Genomic DNA, 16,341 nt, shown 5'->3' with positions numbered 1-16,341 from the left:
TCTGGGGTGTCTCAGGCCAAGGCGCTGGGGTGTCTCAGGCCAAGGCTCTGGGGTGTCTCAGGCCAAGGCGCTGGGGTGTCTCAGGCCAAGGCGCTGGGGTGTCTCAGGCCAAGGCTCTGGGGTGTCTCAGACAAACTCCTGTCTGTGGTGATAAAACTACTTTGTGAGCACAGCCTGAGTCATTTAAAGCACCTTTAAAATGTATTGGATCAAGAGTTGTTATCCTCCCAAGGCAATGCCAAAATACATCAAATACAGTGCCTTGCGAAAGTATCCGGCCCCCTTGAACTTTGCGACCTTTTGCCACATTTCAGGCTTCAAACATAAAGATATAAAACTGTATTTTTGTGTGAAGAATCAACAACAAGTGGGACACAATCATGAAGTGGAACGACATTTATTGGATATTTCAAACTTTTTTAACAAATCAAAAACAGAAAAATTGGGCGTGCAAAATTATTCAGCCCCTTTACTTTCAGTGCAGCAAACTCTCTCCAGAAGTTCAGTGAGGATCTCTGAATGATCCAATGTTGACCTAAATGACTAATGATGATAAATACAATCCACCTGTGTTTAATCAAGTCTCCGTATAAATGCACCTGCACTGTGATAGTCTCAGAGGTCCGTTAAAAGCGCAGAGACCTTTATCAAAAACCTTTATCTGCCTTCCCAATGAAAACTAGTTTGAAAATTCAAACACATTTTATGGAAAAGAGATGTTGTATGTTTCTGAACAATGAATCACGATGCCTTGTTGACAACATGAGGGGTGCAGATTACTGTTAGATTTGAGAAGGGCGCTCCTCCCTCTCCGCTTTTGCCTGTTCACATCACATCCGACTGTCGCTAAGGTGAAACTGCAATAAAATAATAAAACAAACAGGTCTTTCCTTGCTGACCTCTAACTCCCAACTGCACTATTCAACAAACATTTAAACACACGAGTTGCGTTTAGTTCGCTTGAACGTTTGCTATGTTGCGGAATGGTTTGTACTGAACGACATGTAGAGAAATGGTGCAGTTTTAAAGCAGTTCTATGGGGCAGAGATACTTTTTTGCTCTTTTAAACAAATTTCTCGCAATTCTACACATTTTGCCATGTCTTATGCCATGTTAATGATATCTGAGTGAGATTGTTTAACAAAATCAATAGGGGCCCCCCCTGGAGTTCAGGGATCCTCGGCACGTGCCCTACATGTCGGGTCGGTATTTGGCCATGATTACTACAAGTTTAGATAGCAGGCTAGAGTAAGATCTAAAAACTGTTAGCTGACATGCATAGTTGAGTGATTGTCAGTGACTGACATAACAAGAGAAAAACTGCTGATGCAAAACCACATGTATAACTTGCACCTTACTACACTATTGTAACTCTTAACAGTAAGTTGAGACCCTGACTGAATCCCCCTAGCAACCCCTGGGGCCCCCTTAGCAACCACATTGGTCACTTATGCTTGGAGCCGGCCCTGCAGGTGTACATGTTACATTGTTGCACATTAAAATAACTTAATGTCATAAACGTTTAGTCTGCATGGTGTGAATGTTCTCTCCACCCACAAACACGTCAAGTAAATATCTTGTCTAATAACAGTGGCATCGGTGCCAGAATTTGGCGGTGTTGGCAGATATACCAAACAATAAACCTTGGCTGCAGTGAAGACGAGAGCACAGTCCAAGAAATGAAAAGTCCTAGATGGGATCCTTCCAGATGGTCACCCTGCTCAACTAGTGTATCCAGCAGATATGAGGCTTCTTGTACTGATGTGCTGGGTGGACACGGACCCTGAACAAACAGGGTGTATTCAGTGAGGTGAAATGTTCTGAACGTTGCTGATAGAAATATATTAAATAGAGCTGACATGATTCCTTGTTCTGCCTGACAGACAGTTCTATATGTTCTTCACAATACATTTCTATCTGAACGTTCTGTAAGGTTTCGCCCTAGAACATTGATTTAGCTGCACCATATTACACACAAATAGCATTTAAACAACCATTTGAATGCAAAAGGTTTGAAATCAGAAAAGATGTGATCGACATTGAAGAATGTGAAATGCCTGACTTGATAAAAGAACTTGCTCAACTGTTTAAATGTTTTTTTTTCTCTCTACAATTTGCTAAAGCTGACTTTTCTAAAAGTTCTCAAAACCTGTCATAGTAACGATTTACTGAAATGTAACGTCAACGTAAAGTAACCTGTTACTTTATTGTAACTAATCCCTATTCATTTTATAACAGTTTTACTGAAGCCAGCTCAGCTGCCTAAGCGGTTAACTTCAGAGTGTAATAAACGTTTGAGGCAGTTATATCGCTGTCAGCAATATGAGTGGATAAGATGATTGAAATACTGTACTGGTGTTATGTGTCATAAGAATCCGACTGGACCGTTTTAGCCAACTGACATGTGAGACAAATAAAAGTGTCTCGAGAATCTTCAACATATCAAACTGTAGATAAAAACTACACATTAGATTTAAAAGCTTTATAAGCTGATATAGAAATGTTTTCATTCTAGATGTAAATCTTAATTTAATATGGTTCCACCAGGATGATAAATCAAAGTGAGCAAAGCACGAGGTAACGACCATCTACATCACAAGCATGAGGTGAGGAGACAGTTCAGATGTGTTTACAAGCTAAACAATATAAATAATAGGTGAACATATATATAAAAGTTGTTGATGAGGATTAATGCCACTAAAATGGAACTAAATCAGGTCAGATTAGATTTAATGAAAAGTATTTTAGTTGTAGTGGGGCAACATGGACTCAGTCCATTACAGTAAATGAGGTTCAGTAGAAGCAACATGGACTCAGCCCATTACACTATATTGCAAGTTCAAATCCCCGAGCTGACAAGGTACAAATCTGTCGTTCTGCCCCTGAACAGGCAGTTAACCCACTGTTCCTAGGCCGTCATTGAAAATAAGAATTTGTTCTTAACTGACTTGCCTAGTTAAATGAAGGTAAAAAAAAAAATATGAGGGTCAGTAGAACTAACATTGGAATGAATCAAACTTTTGACATTGTTATAACTATTAGTAATCAAATCTCGCTTCAGAGACAAATATGACATTAAAAAGTAATGTAATGGGAGTGTGGTGTTCCTGGAAGTGGGAGGTGCTAGCGAGACACAGACACACAGAGGTCTCTCATCCAACTCATGTCCTTTCCCAGAGTGGTCCATAATTAACTTTTGCTTGGTTGGCACTTCCAACCAGATATAAGGAGGCTGAGGCCCCAGCATCCATAAGTCAGATACCTTCTTCCTCTGTGGTAAGACCTCTCCACCTCCTTAGATGTTTACATTTATCTCATCTTTGTACTCAGCAACTGAGGCAGTAGCTAACTGTACTGTTTGAATTGACTTCTGCATGTCTCTTGTAAGATTTGACAATATGCAATCAAATGGCATTGGTACACAACGTTACATTTTTAAAAATTACTTAAAATGTTTTACTTTAAATCAGTAACTTTCATGTATGGTCTTGCTTGTAAATTGAGGGGGGGGGGGGTCTAGAATGTAACTGGGGTTTCAGTGGTATTCATTTGAATAAAAATATCCCTTTCTATCCCTTCGGGGACTAAATGATGAGACTTTGGACCACAGGAGGTTGGTGGTACCTTAATTGGGGAGGCTGGGCTCGTGGTAGTGACTGGAGATGAAAAGGGTGGAATGGTATCAAATACATCAAACACATGGCTTCCAGGTGTCTGATGACATTCCATTTGCTACATTCCAGTCATTATTGTGAGCCCTCCTCCCCTCAGCAGCCTCCACTGCTTTAGACTTGTGCGTTTTCACAACACCTTATGTTTCACAGGGTCCTCCAAGAAGTACACATTCATCTGTAGGAGGGGGAAAAGAAGGTGAGACATGGTTTGAGTCTTCACATAAAAAGTGATGAGATTATTATGTTAGAGTTACCACTCACCTAACTCTGTTGACTGGGGAGGAAGCACCACAGAGTCAATCATGTTTCTTGTTTCATCTCTTTCCTAGTTATCCGTCACCATGAGTACGGACGCTGAGATGCAAATCTACGGCAAGGCTGCCATATACCTTCGTAAGTCTGAGAAGGAGCGGATGGAGGCACAAGCCGCACCCTTTGATTCAAAGAACTCCTGCTATGTGGCAGACAAGGCGGAGCTGTACCTTAAGGGTCTGGTCACTGCCAGGGCTGAAGGGAAGTGTACTGTGACAGTGACGAAACCTGACGGCACTAAGGAGGTAAGTCTGATCTGAAAAGTATTCAAGTTTGTGCAATTACTCAATTTCTTGAAAAATCATCAAAATGATCAAAAACATTTCAATATAAAATCTTTAACAAAATAAATATTATGAATAAATTATTATAAATAATTTAATTTAAATAAATATTATGAAGGATTTCTTGTTTTTTTGTAGCCAGAATATAACCTTCAAACACATCAACACAGCTATTTAAAAATGGCATAGATTTTTTGTTATTGACTAGTCAAGAAATATATATATGTATGTGTCAGTGGCTGAAAACAAAGTAGTTGGATTAAATGTTGATATGCATTTTTTTAACAATTGTAATTGTATTTAATGAGCAAAAATCATTCAGTCATGTCCACTTTGATCTGTGTGTAATCTAGATTTCTGACTGTTTCAGGAAGGAAAAGTGTTCAAAGATGCAGACATCTATGAGATGAACCCCCCTAAGTACGACAAGATTGAGGACATGGCCATGATGACCTACCTGAATGAAGCCTCTGTGTTGTATAACCTCAAAGAGCGTTATGCAGCATGGATGATCTATGTAAGAAACCTGCACATACAAACACACACACACATGAAGATAATAAATACACACACACATGAAGATAATAAACACACACACATGAACATAATAAATACACACATACAGTCCTACACATAAATGAACGGTAGAAACCAAAACATATCAATACAGTAGACCCACATCAGTTTACCAAAGTACACCCACATCCTCACATCAATCCAGGTAAAAGTCAATCTGATTTTGTTAATCTCCTAAATTATTTATGCTTTCATCCAGACCTACTCTGGGCTCTTCTGTGCCACGGTGAACCCCTACAAGTGGCTCCCAGTGTACGACGCAGAGGTTGTCAACGCCTACAGAGGGAAGAAGAGGATGGAGGCTCCACCCCATATCTTTTCTGTCTCTGACAACGCCTTTCAGTTCATGCTGATTGGTACGAGCTCTCATGGATGGATGGATGGATGGATGGATGGATGGATGGATGGATGGATGGATGGATGGATGGAGGATGGATGGTTGGATGGATGGGATGTTTGAAATATGCTTCAGAGCAGTATCTACTGTTTTCTAGTCTAGGTTCAAACAGTTTGCTGGGAATATCTGATTTCACTACCCTTGAATGGAAAATGTTCCAAATTGAAATTTGTGATGATGCTATGAACTATATAATGTCCCCATGATGTGTTTTGAGTATGATAAGCAATATGTTTTTTGGTTCCAGATAAGGAGAACCAGTCCGTCCTGATTACGTAAGTTGTTTACTAAAATGTCACTTGAGAAAGTGTTTCTATTGTAATAAGTTGGGTCACTTGGTGTGATGAAATACATGACAATATGAATGGATTAGAGCATCAGGTTATGTGTAATATCGAGTCGATGAGAAGGATTATTTGTTAAAGACTTATGTCAGAACACAGGTTAACAGTGTATTTTTCTATGCTATTTCTTAGTGAAAGCCAATCTGACACTCAAACATGTAACTAAAACCCCTCTTTCTCTGTCATATAAACCAGTGGAGAATCCGGTGCAGGAAAGACTGTCAACACCAAGCGTGTCATCCAGTACTTTGCCACCATTGCAGTGTCTGGTGGAGAGAAGAAGAAGGAAGTAGACCCCAGCAAAATGCAGGTAAGTTGTTCTTATGTTTGCCTTTAGTGGTGAATCATGTTTCTGAGCAACATGTGTTTGTCTCAATCAGGGGTCTCTTGAGGATCAGATCATTGCAGCTAACCCTCTGCTGGAGGCTTACGGTAATGCCAAGACAGTGAGGAACGACAACTCGTCTCGCTTTGTAAGTATGAAGGGCATACTGTGGAAGTTACCTTATATTGGAAAAATATATTTCAGTAGTTCCCTATAGTGATGTCAACAACTGTCCAACAAACTGTAACATTTAAAGAGGTCTATCAAAGTAAGATGTTTATTTATTTGTTGACCTATTAATAACCCCCATGCTCTACTACAGGGTAAATTCATCAGGATTCACTTCCAAGGTGGTAAACTGGCTAAAGCTGACATTGAAACCTGTGAGTTGGTTTTGATTGTTTCTCAATGCTTTCCTAAATTCACACAGATAATTTTTAGGAGATCATATCATCAAATTAAATATAATATTACAATCTCTTTCTCTCTCTCTTTCACCCTCAGACCTGCTGGAGAAGTCCAGAGTGTCCTTCCAGCTGCCCGATGAGAGAGGCTACCACATCTTCTTCCAGATGATGACAGGCCACAAACCTGACATAGTTGGTACGACAAAGTAGAGTTTTAGGGGAAATTATTCCCACCCCCATCTGTGGAACTTATACAAATATTCATAGTCCACACTAATAATACTATTACAATGATTACATCCAAGGTAACAAGGCATCTAGACATGAGTCAGGTCTCTGGGAAATATCTATCAAGTAATACACTGTGATGCACTAGTCCACAAGTCTCAGTCTCCTCTTGATGCTATTCATTATATACTACATGTATCATTGAGTCCATCTATTGAGTAAAGGAGGGAGAGATACTGTAAAGGTAGGAGAGCAGAATTCTAAGAGATTTAACTGACAAGCTGTTCTCCGTTGTCCACAGAAATGGCGCTCATCACCACCAACCCCTACGACTTCCCCATGTGTAGCCAGGGTCAGATCGCTGTGGCCAGCATCGACGACAAGGAAGAGCTGGATGCCACAGATGTGAGTCAAACACAGGGTTAACCAATCTCTAGATAGGGAATGGATAGGACCACCATACACACTGAATGCGCTGTGCAATTCCAACTTGGTGGCATTTGAGAATTTTCAGATATTTTTAGTTTGATTCTAAATGCCTTGTGTTAGTTAGACATGTGCCTCAAGGAACTCTTCATGCCTTCACACTTCGCCTTGAGGCACATACATGTAAGACATCCACAAGAGAGCGCCACTAAGTGCCCTGTGGAACTGTGTAAAACTCATTTCGTGCTGCCATCTACTAATGTGTTTGCCAAGCGTAATCATGTGGAACAGAGAAGCCAGTCAAATCTATCCATCCCATTTGTTCTGCAGTGAGCAGCACAGAACTGTAGTGTAACTGACCAAACTACAGTTCAGTTCATCACTGTGGTACTTCCTCTTTAATGTCAGGATGCCATTACAATCCTGGGCTTCACTAATGATGAGAAGATTGGCATCTACAAGCTGACAGGAGCTGTAGTGCACCATGGAAACTTGAAATTCAAGCAGAAGCAGCGTGAGGAGCAGGCCGAGCCAGACGGCACAGAGGGTGAGTCCCACTCATAGATATACAATATGTAGAGCATTGGTCCCATTCCCAGTCCCCAACATAGAAATAGAACACCTAAGACAGACAGTGCCACATGAAAGTCAGGCAGGAGATCATTTCTGGAGACAAATTACAACCTCCACAAATGATTTGAAATGATGGATGTGGGTGAATCAAAACCTACCCCACAAAGAAGTTACCCAAACTATTTTGCCAGTTTGACATCATAAAAAAAGCGATATTGTGTCCCTGAGTCTGTTCTTGTTGGTTCTCTCTCTCTCCAGTGGCTGATAAAATTGGCTACCTGCTGGGCCTGAACTCAGCTGAGATGTTGAAGGCTCTGTGCTACCCCAGAGTGAAGGTCGGCAACGAGTATGTGACCAAGGGACAGACTGTGCCTCAGGTACGGTGGCCAAACAAAGTATCCTCCATTCTCTGTGAACCGGATTTATTTTGGGGACGAGTGCATTGATTTTTTAATAGTGTTGTTGTTTTCCCAAATGTATCATCACCTCATCACCTCATCACTGGACATGGTCAATATCTCACATATTCATTTGATGTGTTATCATTGCAGGTTAATAACTCAGTCATGGCTCTGGCCAAGTCCATCTATGAGAGGATGTTCTTGTGGATGGTCATCCGTATCAATGAGATGTTGGACACCAAGAATCCAAGGCAGTTCTATATCGGTGTGCTTGACATTGCCGGGTTTGAGATCTTTGACGTGAGTATGAGACCAGAACAAGACAATTAGTTGTGATTGAGATGGATTACAGTCTTGTATGATGAAATGATCCCTTTTAAAATTCCTTCAATAGTACAACAGCATGGAGCAGCTGTGCATCAACTTCACCAATGAGAAACTGCAACAGTTTTTCAACCACACCATGTTCGTCCTGGAGCAAGAGGAGTACAAGAAGGAGGGAATCGTTTGGGCCTTCATTGACTTCGGCATGGACTTGGCTGCCTGCATTGAGCTTATTGAGAAGGTAAGATGTCTGAGGATTATAATGGACCTCAACAGCAAAGCTCAAATGGAACGCTGTGTGAGATATTATCAGCATCTGACTGTTGAGATCTCAATATGTTTCCTATTATGTGCCTCTAAATGAATATAATCCTATAACAGCATGTTTACTAAAGGAATAAATGTGATCCAAAGTGTAAATATCACTAATTTGATATACATCTCCTTTCGTAAAGCCATTGGGCATCTTCTCCATCCTTGAAGAGGAGTGCATGTTCCCCAAGTCTTCAGACACTACCTTCAAGGACAAGCTGTACTCCCAGCATCTTGGTAAAACACAGGCGTTTGAGAAGCCCAAGCCTGCCAAAGGCAAGGCAGAGGCCCACTTCTCCCTGGTGCACTACGCCGGAACTGTGGACTACAACATCACTGGGTGGCTGGAGAAGAACAAGGATCCCCTGAACGACTCAGTATGTCAACTGTACGGGAAGTCAGGAGTCAAAATTCTGGCTGCCCTGTATCCTGCTGCCCCACCTGAGGGTAAGACTGGCATCACGTCACAAGATTTAATTAAGCACCAGTTACAATTTTCTTTAAAGTCTGAATATATCACAATTTTTCAGGGTTTATTACTGGGTTAATTTACTCATACAATAGGTGTTATTCTACACAATCTGATTGACAGCATTTGCCTCTAGATACGTATGAAGTTAACCAGAGATTCTCTGGTTTATAATTAGTGTGCTTTCTGAAGACAAGACCACTCTAGATTTCTTACATACTTTTTTAATTATTCTATTTATTCCACCCGCTCTAGGAAATGTACTTTTGTAGTTATCTTTAACTTTCCCCCATTTTAACAGATACAACCAAGAAAGGAGGCAAGAAGAAGGGTGGTTCCATGCAGACTGTGTCCTCCCAGTTCAGGGTGAGCTTTTGAAATGTGTAGATTCAGTCCTTCAAAAGGTGCAATTATTCTAAATTACAGTCGGCCTGAGAAAATGGTTTGTAACCCCCTTACAGGAGAACTTACATAAGCTGATGACCAACTTGAGGAGCACTCATCCTCACTTTGTGCGCTGCCTGATCCCCAATGAGTCAAAGACTCCAGGTACAAGAAATATTGAGTTAAATATGTCATCTTATCAGTATAATATCAGTAACCTTAACAATCCCAATCTATAATCTGTTTATGAGTATTAAAAGAGACTTGGTTTGTTTTACCAGGTCTGATGGAGAACTTCCTGGTTATCCACCAGCTCAGGTGTAATGGTGTACTGGAGGGTATCAGGATCTGCAGAAAGGGCTTCCCCAGCAGAATTATCTATGCTGATTTCAAGCAGAGGTACATGCACACACATACACAGACACACACACACATACATACACAATCACAGAAAGATCTGCTCCAAGGGTTTTCCCAGCATCAGAATAGTCTTAACTTTTAAGTAATATAACCAACATATTACAACTTGACATATGTTACACGTTTCTCCTCATTCAGGTACAAAGTACTGAATGCCAGCGTCATCCCTGAGGGCCAGTTCATGGACAACAAGAAGGCTTCTGAGAAGCTGCTTGGGTCCATTGATGTGAATCACGAGGATTACAAGTTTGGACACACCAAGGTCAGTCAAAACACAACTTCAATGATAATTTAAAATCACTTCAGTTGGTATATCCATTATTTTCTTCTTCAGTTAACTAATGGAAAATTGTAGTGTTTTTCCTTCAAATTCATGCATCACAAGTATAGAAGAGAATCTAAACTCATTATCATGTGCACTGTGTTAGAGTGGTATGGCTGCAGTTATCCGCATCTGTGTACATTATTGATCTACAACTGTACAATAACTAACAACTTAGAAACAACCTATCCCGTGGTTTGTTTGTAACCGTTGCAGAGTTAATGTTGTTTAAATCAATCTAGTGGTGTTGTTCCCCTCTTTTGATTCAAGCCTTTCTATCTGTGGTTCCATTGACCGTGTTAACCTGTGTCTCAGGTGTTCTTCAAAGCCGGTCTGCTGGGTGTCCTGGAGGAGATGAGAGATGAGAAGCTGGCCACTCTGGTCGGCATGGTCCAGGCTCTCAGTCGTGGATTCCTCATGAGGAGAGAGTTCACCAAGATGATGGAGAGGAGGTAAGGAATAGTAGACATCTTGGCAAAGCTTTCTGTCAACCACCTGTATCTAATGCATTATGATTACATACTGCATATGCTGTGAGTTGTTCAGAATGAGAAAGTACATCTTATAATGGTCTACTAAAGCTTTTGGGTTCATTAATTTAGTCCAGAAATGGATGTAGCAACTAAGGATTCTAGCTTTATAGCTGCAGTTTGGGATTTGGCTGTTCCACTGTCATTTAAATGTGTGGTATTTATCCATTAATTCTTGAAGAACATAAAATTCCTCATGAGCTTAGCATGACTGTCAGTCGTTGCATCTAGAGAGCTGTCTATGAGTTTAAGTGTGGTTACATTTCCCTACACCGATTCCTCAGCTGTTAACAAAAGGGGTTAGAGGTTTTGTTGTTCTTCGACTCCCAGAAAGACGCTTTTTAAAGCATTATATCGTTATATCTACATAATTTCAACCAAAAAATGTAATGTGATAATATTGTAAAAAAGTGGATTTCAAAAATATCATCAACCTTAGGCAATTTCATATTTTTTCACCCAACTTTTAACCGAAAACCAATAACATGGTGAAATAATTTGTTGATTTCACGTTGAATTCACGTCAGTTGACAACTCAACCAAACGTAAATCAAAACTAGATGTTGAACTGACGTCTGTACCCAGTGGGATGTCACTGACACGCCACTCTGTCCTTTCTGTCGACCAGAGATTCCATCTTCGCCATCCAGTACAACATCCGCTCATTCATGAATGTCAAAACCTGGCCATGGATGAAGTTGTACTTCAAGATCAAGCCCCTGCTGCAGAGCGCTGAGACTGAGAAGGAGCTGGCCAACATGAAGGAGAACTATGAGAAGATGACGGCAGACCTGGCCAAGGCTCTGTCCACGAAGAAGCAAATGGAGGAGAAGTTGGTGGCCCTGATGCAGGAGAAGAATGACCTGGCACTCCAAGTCGCATCTGTGAGTGAGAAACGACCTTCATAAGGGCACATCCACACACACAAATACACAGACAGACATACATACAAACCCACACTCATAAGGGCACATTTACACAAACATTTAAACACACACACACATACTGTTATTGCCCATATTATTTATATATTTCCTGATTTGGTCTGACCAATTTGACTAAATTAAGTCTATATTTTCATAAATAAAGTTAAGCTGATGATTTTTTTCTCCTGTTCTGAAACCAGGAAGGAGAGAGTCTGAACGATGCTGAGGAAAGGTGCGAGGGGCTCATCAAGAGCAAGATCCAGCTGGAGGCCAAACTCAAAGAGACAACCGAGAGGCTGGAGGATGAGGAGGAGATCAATGCTGAGTTGACTGCCAAGAAGAGGAAGCTGGAGGATGAGTGTTCTGAGCTGAAGAAGGACATTGATGACCTGGAGCTCACCCTGGCCAAAGTGGAGAAGGAGAAGCACGCCACTGAAAACAAGGTCTTGTGTCTCACCATAGACAGTCTAACCAGCAATAATCAACTCAAAACATAGCTCAACAGAAATTGAATTCAAGTTGTATTATGGGTGCAGGAAAAATTATGACACAATAGTGGAATTTCAGTTGGGGGGTACTTCCAACATTCATTTTCATTGCATGTTCTGCTCCCCCTCATTTATGACTTCCATTCGAAACATAGCCATGGTGTACACTTCCATCTAGTGTTGAATCTATAGTACAGTAGTTGTTGATTCATTTCTAATCTAAATTTAATTAATGCAAAATGTAACAAACTAAATCTCCCCTTTATGTATAATTATAATTATGTTGTGGCCATTTACAGGTTAAAAACTTGACAGAGGAGATGGCGTCTATGGATGAGAGTGTTGCCAAGCTGACCAAGGAGAAGAAAGCCCTCCAAGAGGCTCACCAGCAGACACTGGATGACCTGCAGGCAGAGGAGGACAAAGTCAACACTCTGACCAAGGCCAAGACCAAGCTGGAACAGCAAGTGGACGACGTGAGTGGAGTTTGACATTTTGGCCATGATAGTATGTAAGATGACATTATCTTCAGTTGTTTAGATTTGAATAATATATGTGTTTTTATCTTATAGCTTGAGGGTTCTCTGGAGCAAGAGAAGAAGCTCCGTATGGACCTTGAGAGAGCCAAGAGAAAGCTGGAGGGAGATCTGAAACTGGCCCAGGAGTCCATAATGGATCTGGAGAATGACAAGCAGCAAGCTGATGAGAAAATCAAGAAGTAAACACAAACAAATGACTACAGTATTACCTGCTATAACGGTTGTTTTTGGCTAATTCTTGTAATTGTGAATCAGCATATACATGTGATTCTTAAAGAGATACTTCAGGATTTTGGAAGCCCTTTATCTACTTCCCCAGAGCCAGATGAACTCGTGAATACCATTTTTATGTCTCTGCATGCAGTTTAAAGTTGCTAACTGTTAGCGCAATGACTGGAATTATATGGTAACTGCTAGCATGCTAGTAAGCGTTGGCTTGCAAAACGACTTCTAACTTCCTTCATACTGGATGCAGAGACATACAACTGGCATCCACAAGTTCATCTGACTGTGGGGAAGTAGATACAGGCCATCATTGCCAAAATACTGAAGTATTCCTTTAAAAGCAATATGAATGGTATAATGCTCTCCCTTTACACTATCGAACCAAAACTAACTCTGCAATCGGCGAATTTGTGTTTCTCAGGAAGGAGTTTGAGACCACCCAGCTCCTCAGCAAGATTGAGGATGAGCAGTCTCTGGGAGCTCAGCTGCAGAAGAAGATCAAGGAACTCCAGGTACAGTAGATGATCTAGGGGTCTAAGCTCCAGACTTACCCAGGTACAAAGCTCCAGAACAGAATAGCACAGACTTGAAAAACATTATTCTGGTAGCACACATTTTTCCCGATAGATTCTGATGGCTGAATAAGTTGCCGGTGGCTTCTGATAGCTGAGTAGGTTGGAAGGTGATGCTGTTTTCTGGTGCTTCCAAACGTTGTGAAGATGGTGCTTATTAACATTGTGGTTTTTGTTCCTGCATGGAATGCTATCTACTAAATCCTGTCCCCTGTTCTAGGCCCGTATTGAGGAGCTGGAGGAGGAAATTGAGGCTGAGCGTGCTGCCAGGGCTAAGGTTGAGAAGCAGAGGGCTGATCTCTCCAGGGAACTTGAGGAGATCAGCGAGAGGCTGGAGGAGGCCGGAGGCGCCACTGCTGCTCAGATTGAGATGAACAAGAAGCGTGAGGCTGAGTTCCAGAAGCTGCGTCGTGATCTTGAAGAGTCCACCCTGCAGCATGAGGCCACAGCCGCCGCTCTGCGCAAGAAGCAGGCCGACAGTGTGGCTGAGCTCGGGGAGCAGATCGACAACCTGCAGCGCGTTAAGCAGAAGCTGGAGAAGGAGAAGAGCGAGTACAAGATGGAGATTGATGACCTCTCTAGCAACATGGAGGCCGTCGCCAAGGCTAAGGTGAGTAGTGATGTTTTGATCAAGCAGTGTTAAGGAGGGTCAACTACATTACCATTCAACTCAACTGATGTTGACAGGAGTCACATATATAAAGTAACGATGGAACATGTTTCACTAACAGGGCAATCTGGAGAAGATGTGCCGTACTCTTGAGGACCAGCTGAGTGAGCTCAAGACTAAGAATGATGAGAATGTTCGCCAGGTCAACGACATCAGCGGACAGAGGGCCAGACTCCTGACAGAAAATGGTACCATCAACAATGAACAACAAGCCAATGCTTTCCTTCAGTAGAACAGAATAAAGTGTGTTGGGGATTTATGTCCATAGTCCACATTAGTGCCGCTCAGTGATGTTTAAGATGAAGGAGGACAATAATCTTTTTTTAGGAGCTTGTCCTTATTTCTATTACAGCATATTGGATGACTCTTTCATATTCGATTCATCCAGCTCAATGTAACATCGATAGGTTTAGAGTACTATATGATGCTCAAATGTTCCATATACCCATCATGAGGTTGCTACAACCTAGCCTATGAATGACAGTTTACAATGTATGTGCACAGGTCGAGAGAAGAATTTGAGTAATCGAGATGAGAGACCGTGATACATTCAATACTGCCTTGCACACTCTTGCCTGCATCTAGCTGATCTAGGTTGTAATAATTAGTCCAACAGTTGCAAACGAGAGTTTCTATTGGACAAATTCAGGAATGATATCCTAATTTTGTTCTATTTGGTTCCGTTTAAGAAAGGTTTTCAACAGAATGTGCGGAATGAATACTACCCTGATCCCACGCAGACACAGTTCACTTTCATAGAAGCCACATACAAACAGCATGATCATTTTGTTCGTTGTATAATTCCTTCTCGCCTCACCTTTTACCTTCTGGACTTCAGTGCAAAACACACCAGCTGTCTGTGATCAGGCAAAAAAAAACGTTCCAAGCCAAACCTTCATAACATAACCACTAACCGCTACACACAGCCTACATCGATGTCACCATATTAGCTAACGTCATAGCTAGTCAACGTAGCTACTGGAACTAACACTTTAGTAAACCCGCTACAATAATGCAGTACAGTCAGCAAGCAGTTTAGCAGTTACACAGTGGATCCCGCTGGCAATAAATTAATAAAACCAAAAGCTTGCCTTGGCTTGGAAGAGTTCTCTTGTTGGATAGCCACAGACAGCTAACTAACATAGCATCCCTCTCTGTTTGAGCCGGGTGTTTGAGTAGACTAAACTAACTAGCTGCATTTGCTAGCTAAGTGAAAGGGAAAAAAATCTCTCTCTCTCTCTTGCTTCTCCTTCATTTTTAAAGAAAATAATCTGTTAAACTATGTTCTTTCTCTCTCTTTGAGTCAACTACTCACCACATTTTATACACTGCAGTGCTAGCTAACTGTAGCATATGCTTTCTGTACTAGATTAATTCTCTGGTCCTTTGATTGAGTGGACAACATGTCAGTTCATGCTGCAAGAGCTATGATAGGTTGCAGTACGTTGTCATTATTACTGTGTAAGTCTCTGGAAAGGGGGTGAGAACCATGAGCCTCCTTGGTTTTGTATTGAAGTCAATGTAATTTCACTGAGGAGGATGGTCCTCCCCTTCCTCTTCTGAGGAGCCTCTACTGGTCCACATCGTTTCTATTGTACTATTCACCACCGAACAACATTGCCCCCAAGATACATTAAAATACATGTTCAATCTTAGAAAACAAAGATGTCATTAACAAGATGTCCCTCTATCCCTACAGGTGAGTTTGGCCGCCAGCTGGAGGAGAAGGAAGCCCTGGTGTCTCAGCTGACCAGAGGAAAACAGGCCTTCACCCAGCAGGTGGAGGAGCTGAAGAGGGCGATTGAGGAGGAGGTCAAGGTAAGGGACCCAAGATGGACTTAGTGCAGGGATCATCAACTAGATTCAGCCATGTGCCGATTTATTTTCTTGAGTGGATGGTCAGGACATAATTACAAATAATTTGTAGACTGCCAATTGAACGGAAGAAGCATAAACATATATAATATTTGACAAAAACATAATTTCAAACCTTGCATGTATGCGGTCACATACAGCGACGTCATGCACCCAAAACAAAAATCTGATGGGTCACAAAGTATGGCTAGGGGTGCTGTCCTGGGGGGGGGGGTTGTGTTTTTTCAAACACCTGAAACAGCTTTTTCCTGCAATCTATAGCCAAAATCTTTATACTTAATTCAATGTAAAAAAATATATATATGTCTGTTTTTCGACATATCTCAGCATACCTCTTC

General features: G+C 41.4%; 1 protein-coding gene across 2 annotated transcripts in view; it reads left to right on the top strand.

Annotated features, from left to right (window-relative positions):
* The first annotated feature begins 3,197 nt into the window (after positions 1 to 3,197).
* The window catches only part of LOC110495038 (myosin heavy chain, fast skeletal muscle-like), a 50,754-nt gene continuing 37,610 nt past the window's right edge, over positions 3,198 to 16,341 (top strand). For both annotated transcript variants that reach the window (XM_036948810.1, XM_036948809.1), the window contains exons 1-29: positions 3,198 to 3,276; positions 3,825 to 3,870; positions 4,004 to 4,231; positions 4,641 to 4,787; positions 5,046 to 5,202; positions 5,491 to 5,518; positions 5,783 to 5,897; positions 5,968 to 6,060; positions 6,235 to 6,295; positions 6,417 to 6,515; positions 6,849 to 6,952; positions 7,382 to 7,520; positions 7,805 to 7,923; positions 8,098 to 8,247; positions 8,342 to 8,512; positions 8,727 to 9,030; positions 9,354 to 9,418; positions 9,514 to 9,601; positions 9,718 to 9,835; positions 9,995 to 10,118; positions 10,494 to 10,630; positions 11,337 to 11,592; positions 11,835 to 12,077; positions 12,422 to 12,598; positions 12,695 to 12,840; positions 13,308 to 13,398; positions 13,679 to 14,068; positions 14,190 to 14,316; positions 15,828 to 15,946. In XM_036948810.1, coding sequence (XP_036804705.1) covers positions 4,016 to 4,231; positions 4,641 to 4,787; positions 5,046 to 5,202; positions 5,491 to 5,518; positions 5,783 to 5,897; positions 5,968 to 6,060; positions 6,235 to 6,295; positions 6,417 to 6,515; positions 6,849 to 6,952; positions 7,382 to 7,520; positions 7,805 to 7,923; positions 8,098 to 8,247; positions 8,342 to 8,512; positions 8,727 to 9,030; positions 9,354 to 9,418; positions 9,514 to 9,601; positions 9,718 to 9,835; positions 9,995 to 10,118; positions 10,494 to 10,630; positions 11,337 to 11,592; positions 11,835 to 12,077; positions 12,422 to 12,598; positions 12,695 to 12,840; positions 13,308 to 13,398; positions 13,679 to 14,068; positions 14,190 to 14,316; positions 15,828 to 15,946 — 3,984 coding nt within the window. In that variant the 5' untranslated portion in view covers positions 3,198 to 3,276; positions 3,825 to 3,870; positions 4,004 to 4,015. The remainder of the gene's footprint in view (positions 3,277 to 3,824; positions 3,871 to 4,003; positions 4,232 to 4,640; positions 4,788 to 5,045; positions 5,203 to 5,490; positions 5,519 to 5,782; positions 5,898 to 5,967; positions 6,061 to 6,234; positions 6,296 to 6,416; positions 6,516 to 6,848; positions 6,953 to 7,381; positions 7,521 to 7,804; positions 7,924 to 8,097; positions 8,248 to 8,341; positions 8,513 to 8,726; positions 9,031 to 9,353; positions 9,419 to 9,513; positions 9,602 to 9,717; positions 9,836 to 9,994; positions 10,119 to 10,493; positions 10,631 to 11,336; positions 11,593 to 11,834; positions 12,078 to 12,421; positions 12,599 to 12,694; positions 12,841 to 13,307; positions 13,399 to 13,678; positions 14,069 to 14,189; positions 14,317 to 15,827; positions 15,947 to 16,341) is intronic.

The sequence above is a fragment of the Oncorhynchus mykiss genome, chromosome 17 (genome assembly GCF_013265735.2).
Source record: "Oncorhynchus mykiss isolate Arlee chromosome 17, USDA_OmykA_1.1, whole genome shotgun sequence".
Lineage (NCBI taxonomy): Eukaryota > Metazoa > Chordata > Actinopteri > Salmoniformes > Salmonidae > Oncorhynchus > Oncorhynchus mykiss.
The sequence above is the reverse complement of the archived record's forward strand: the minus strand, read 5'-3'. Positions and strand labels throughout refer to the sequence as shown.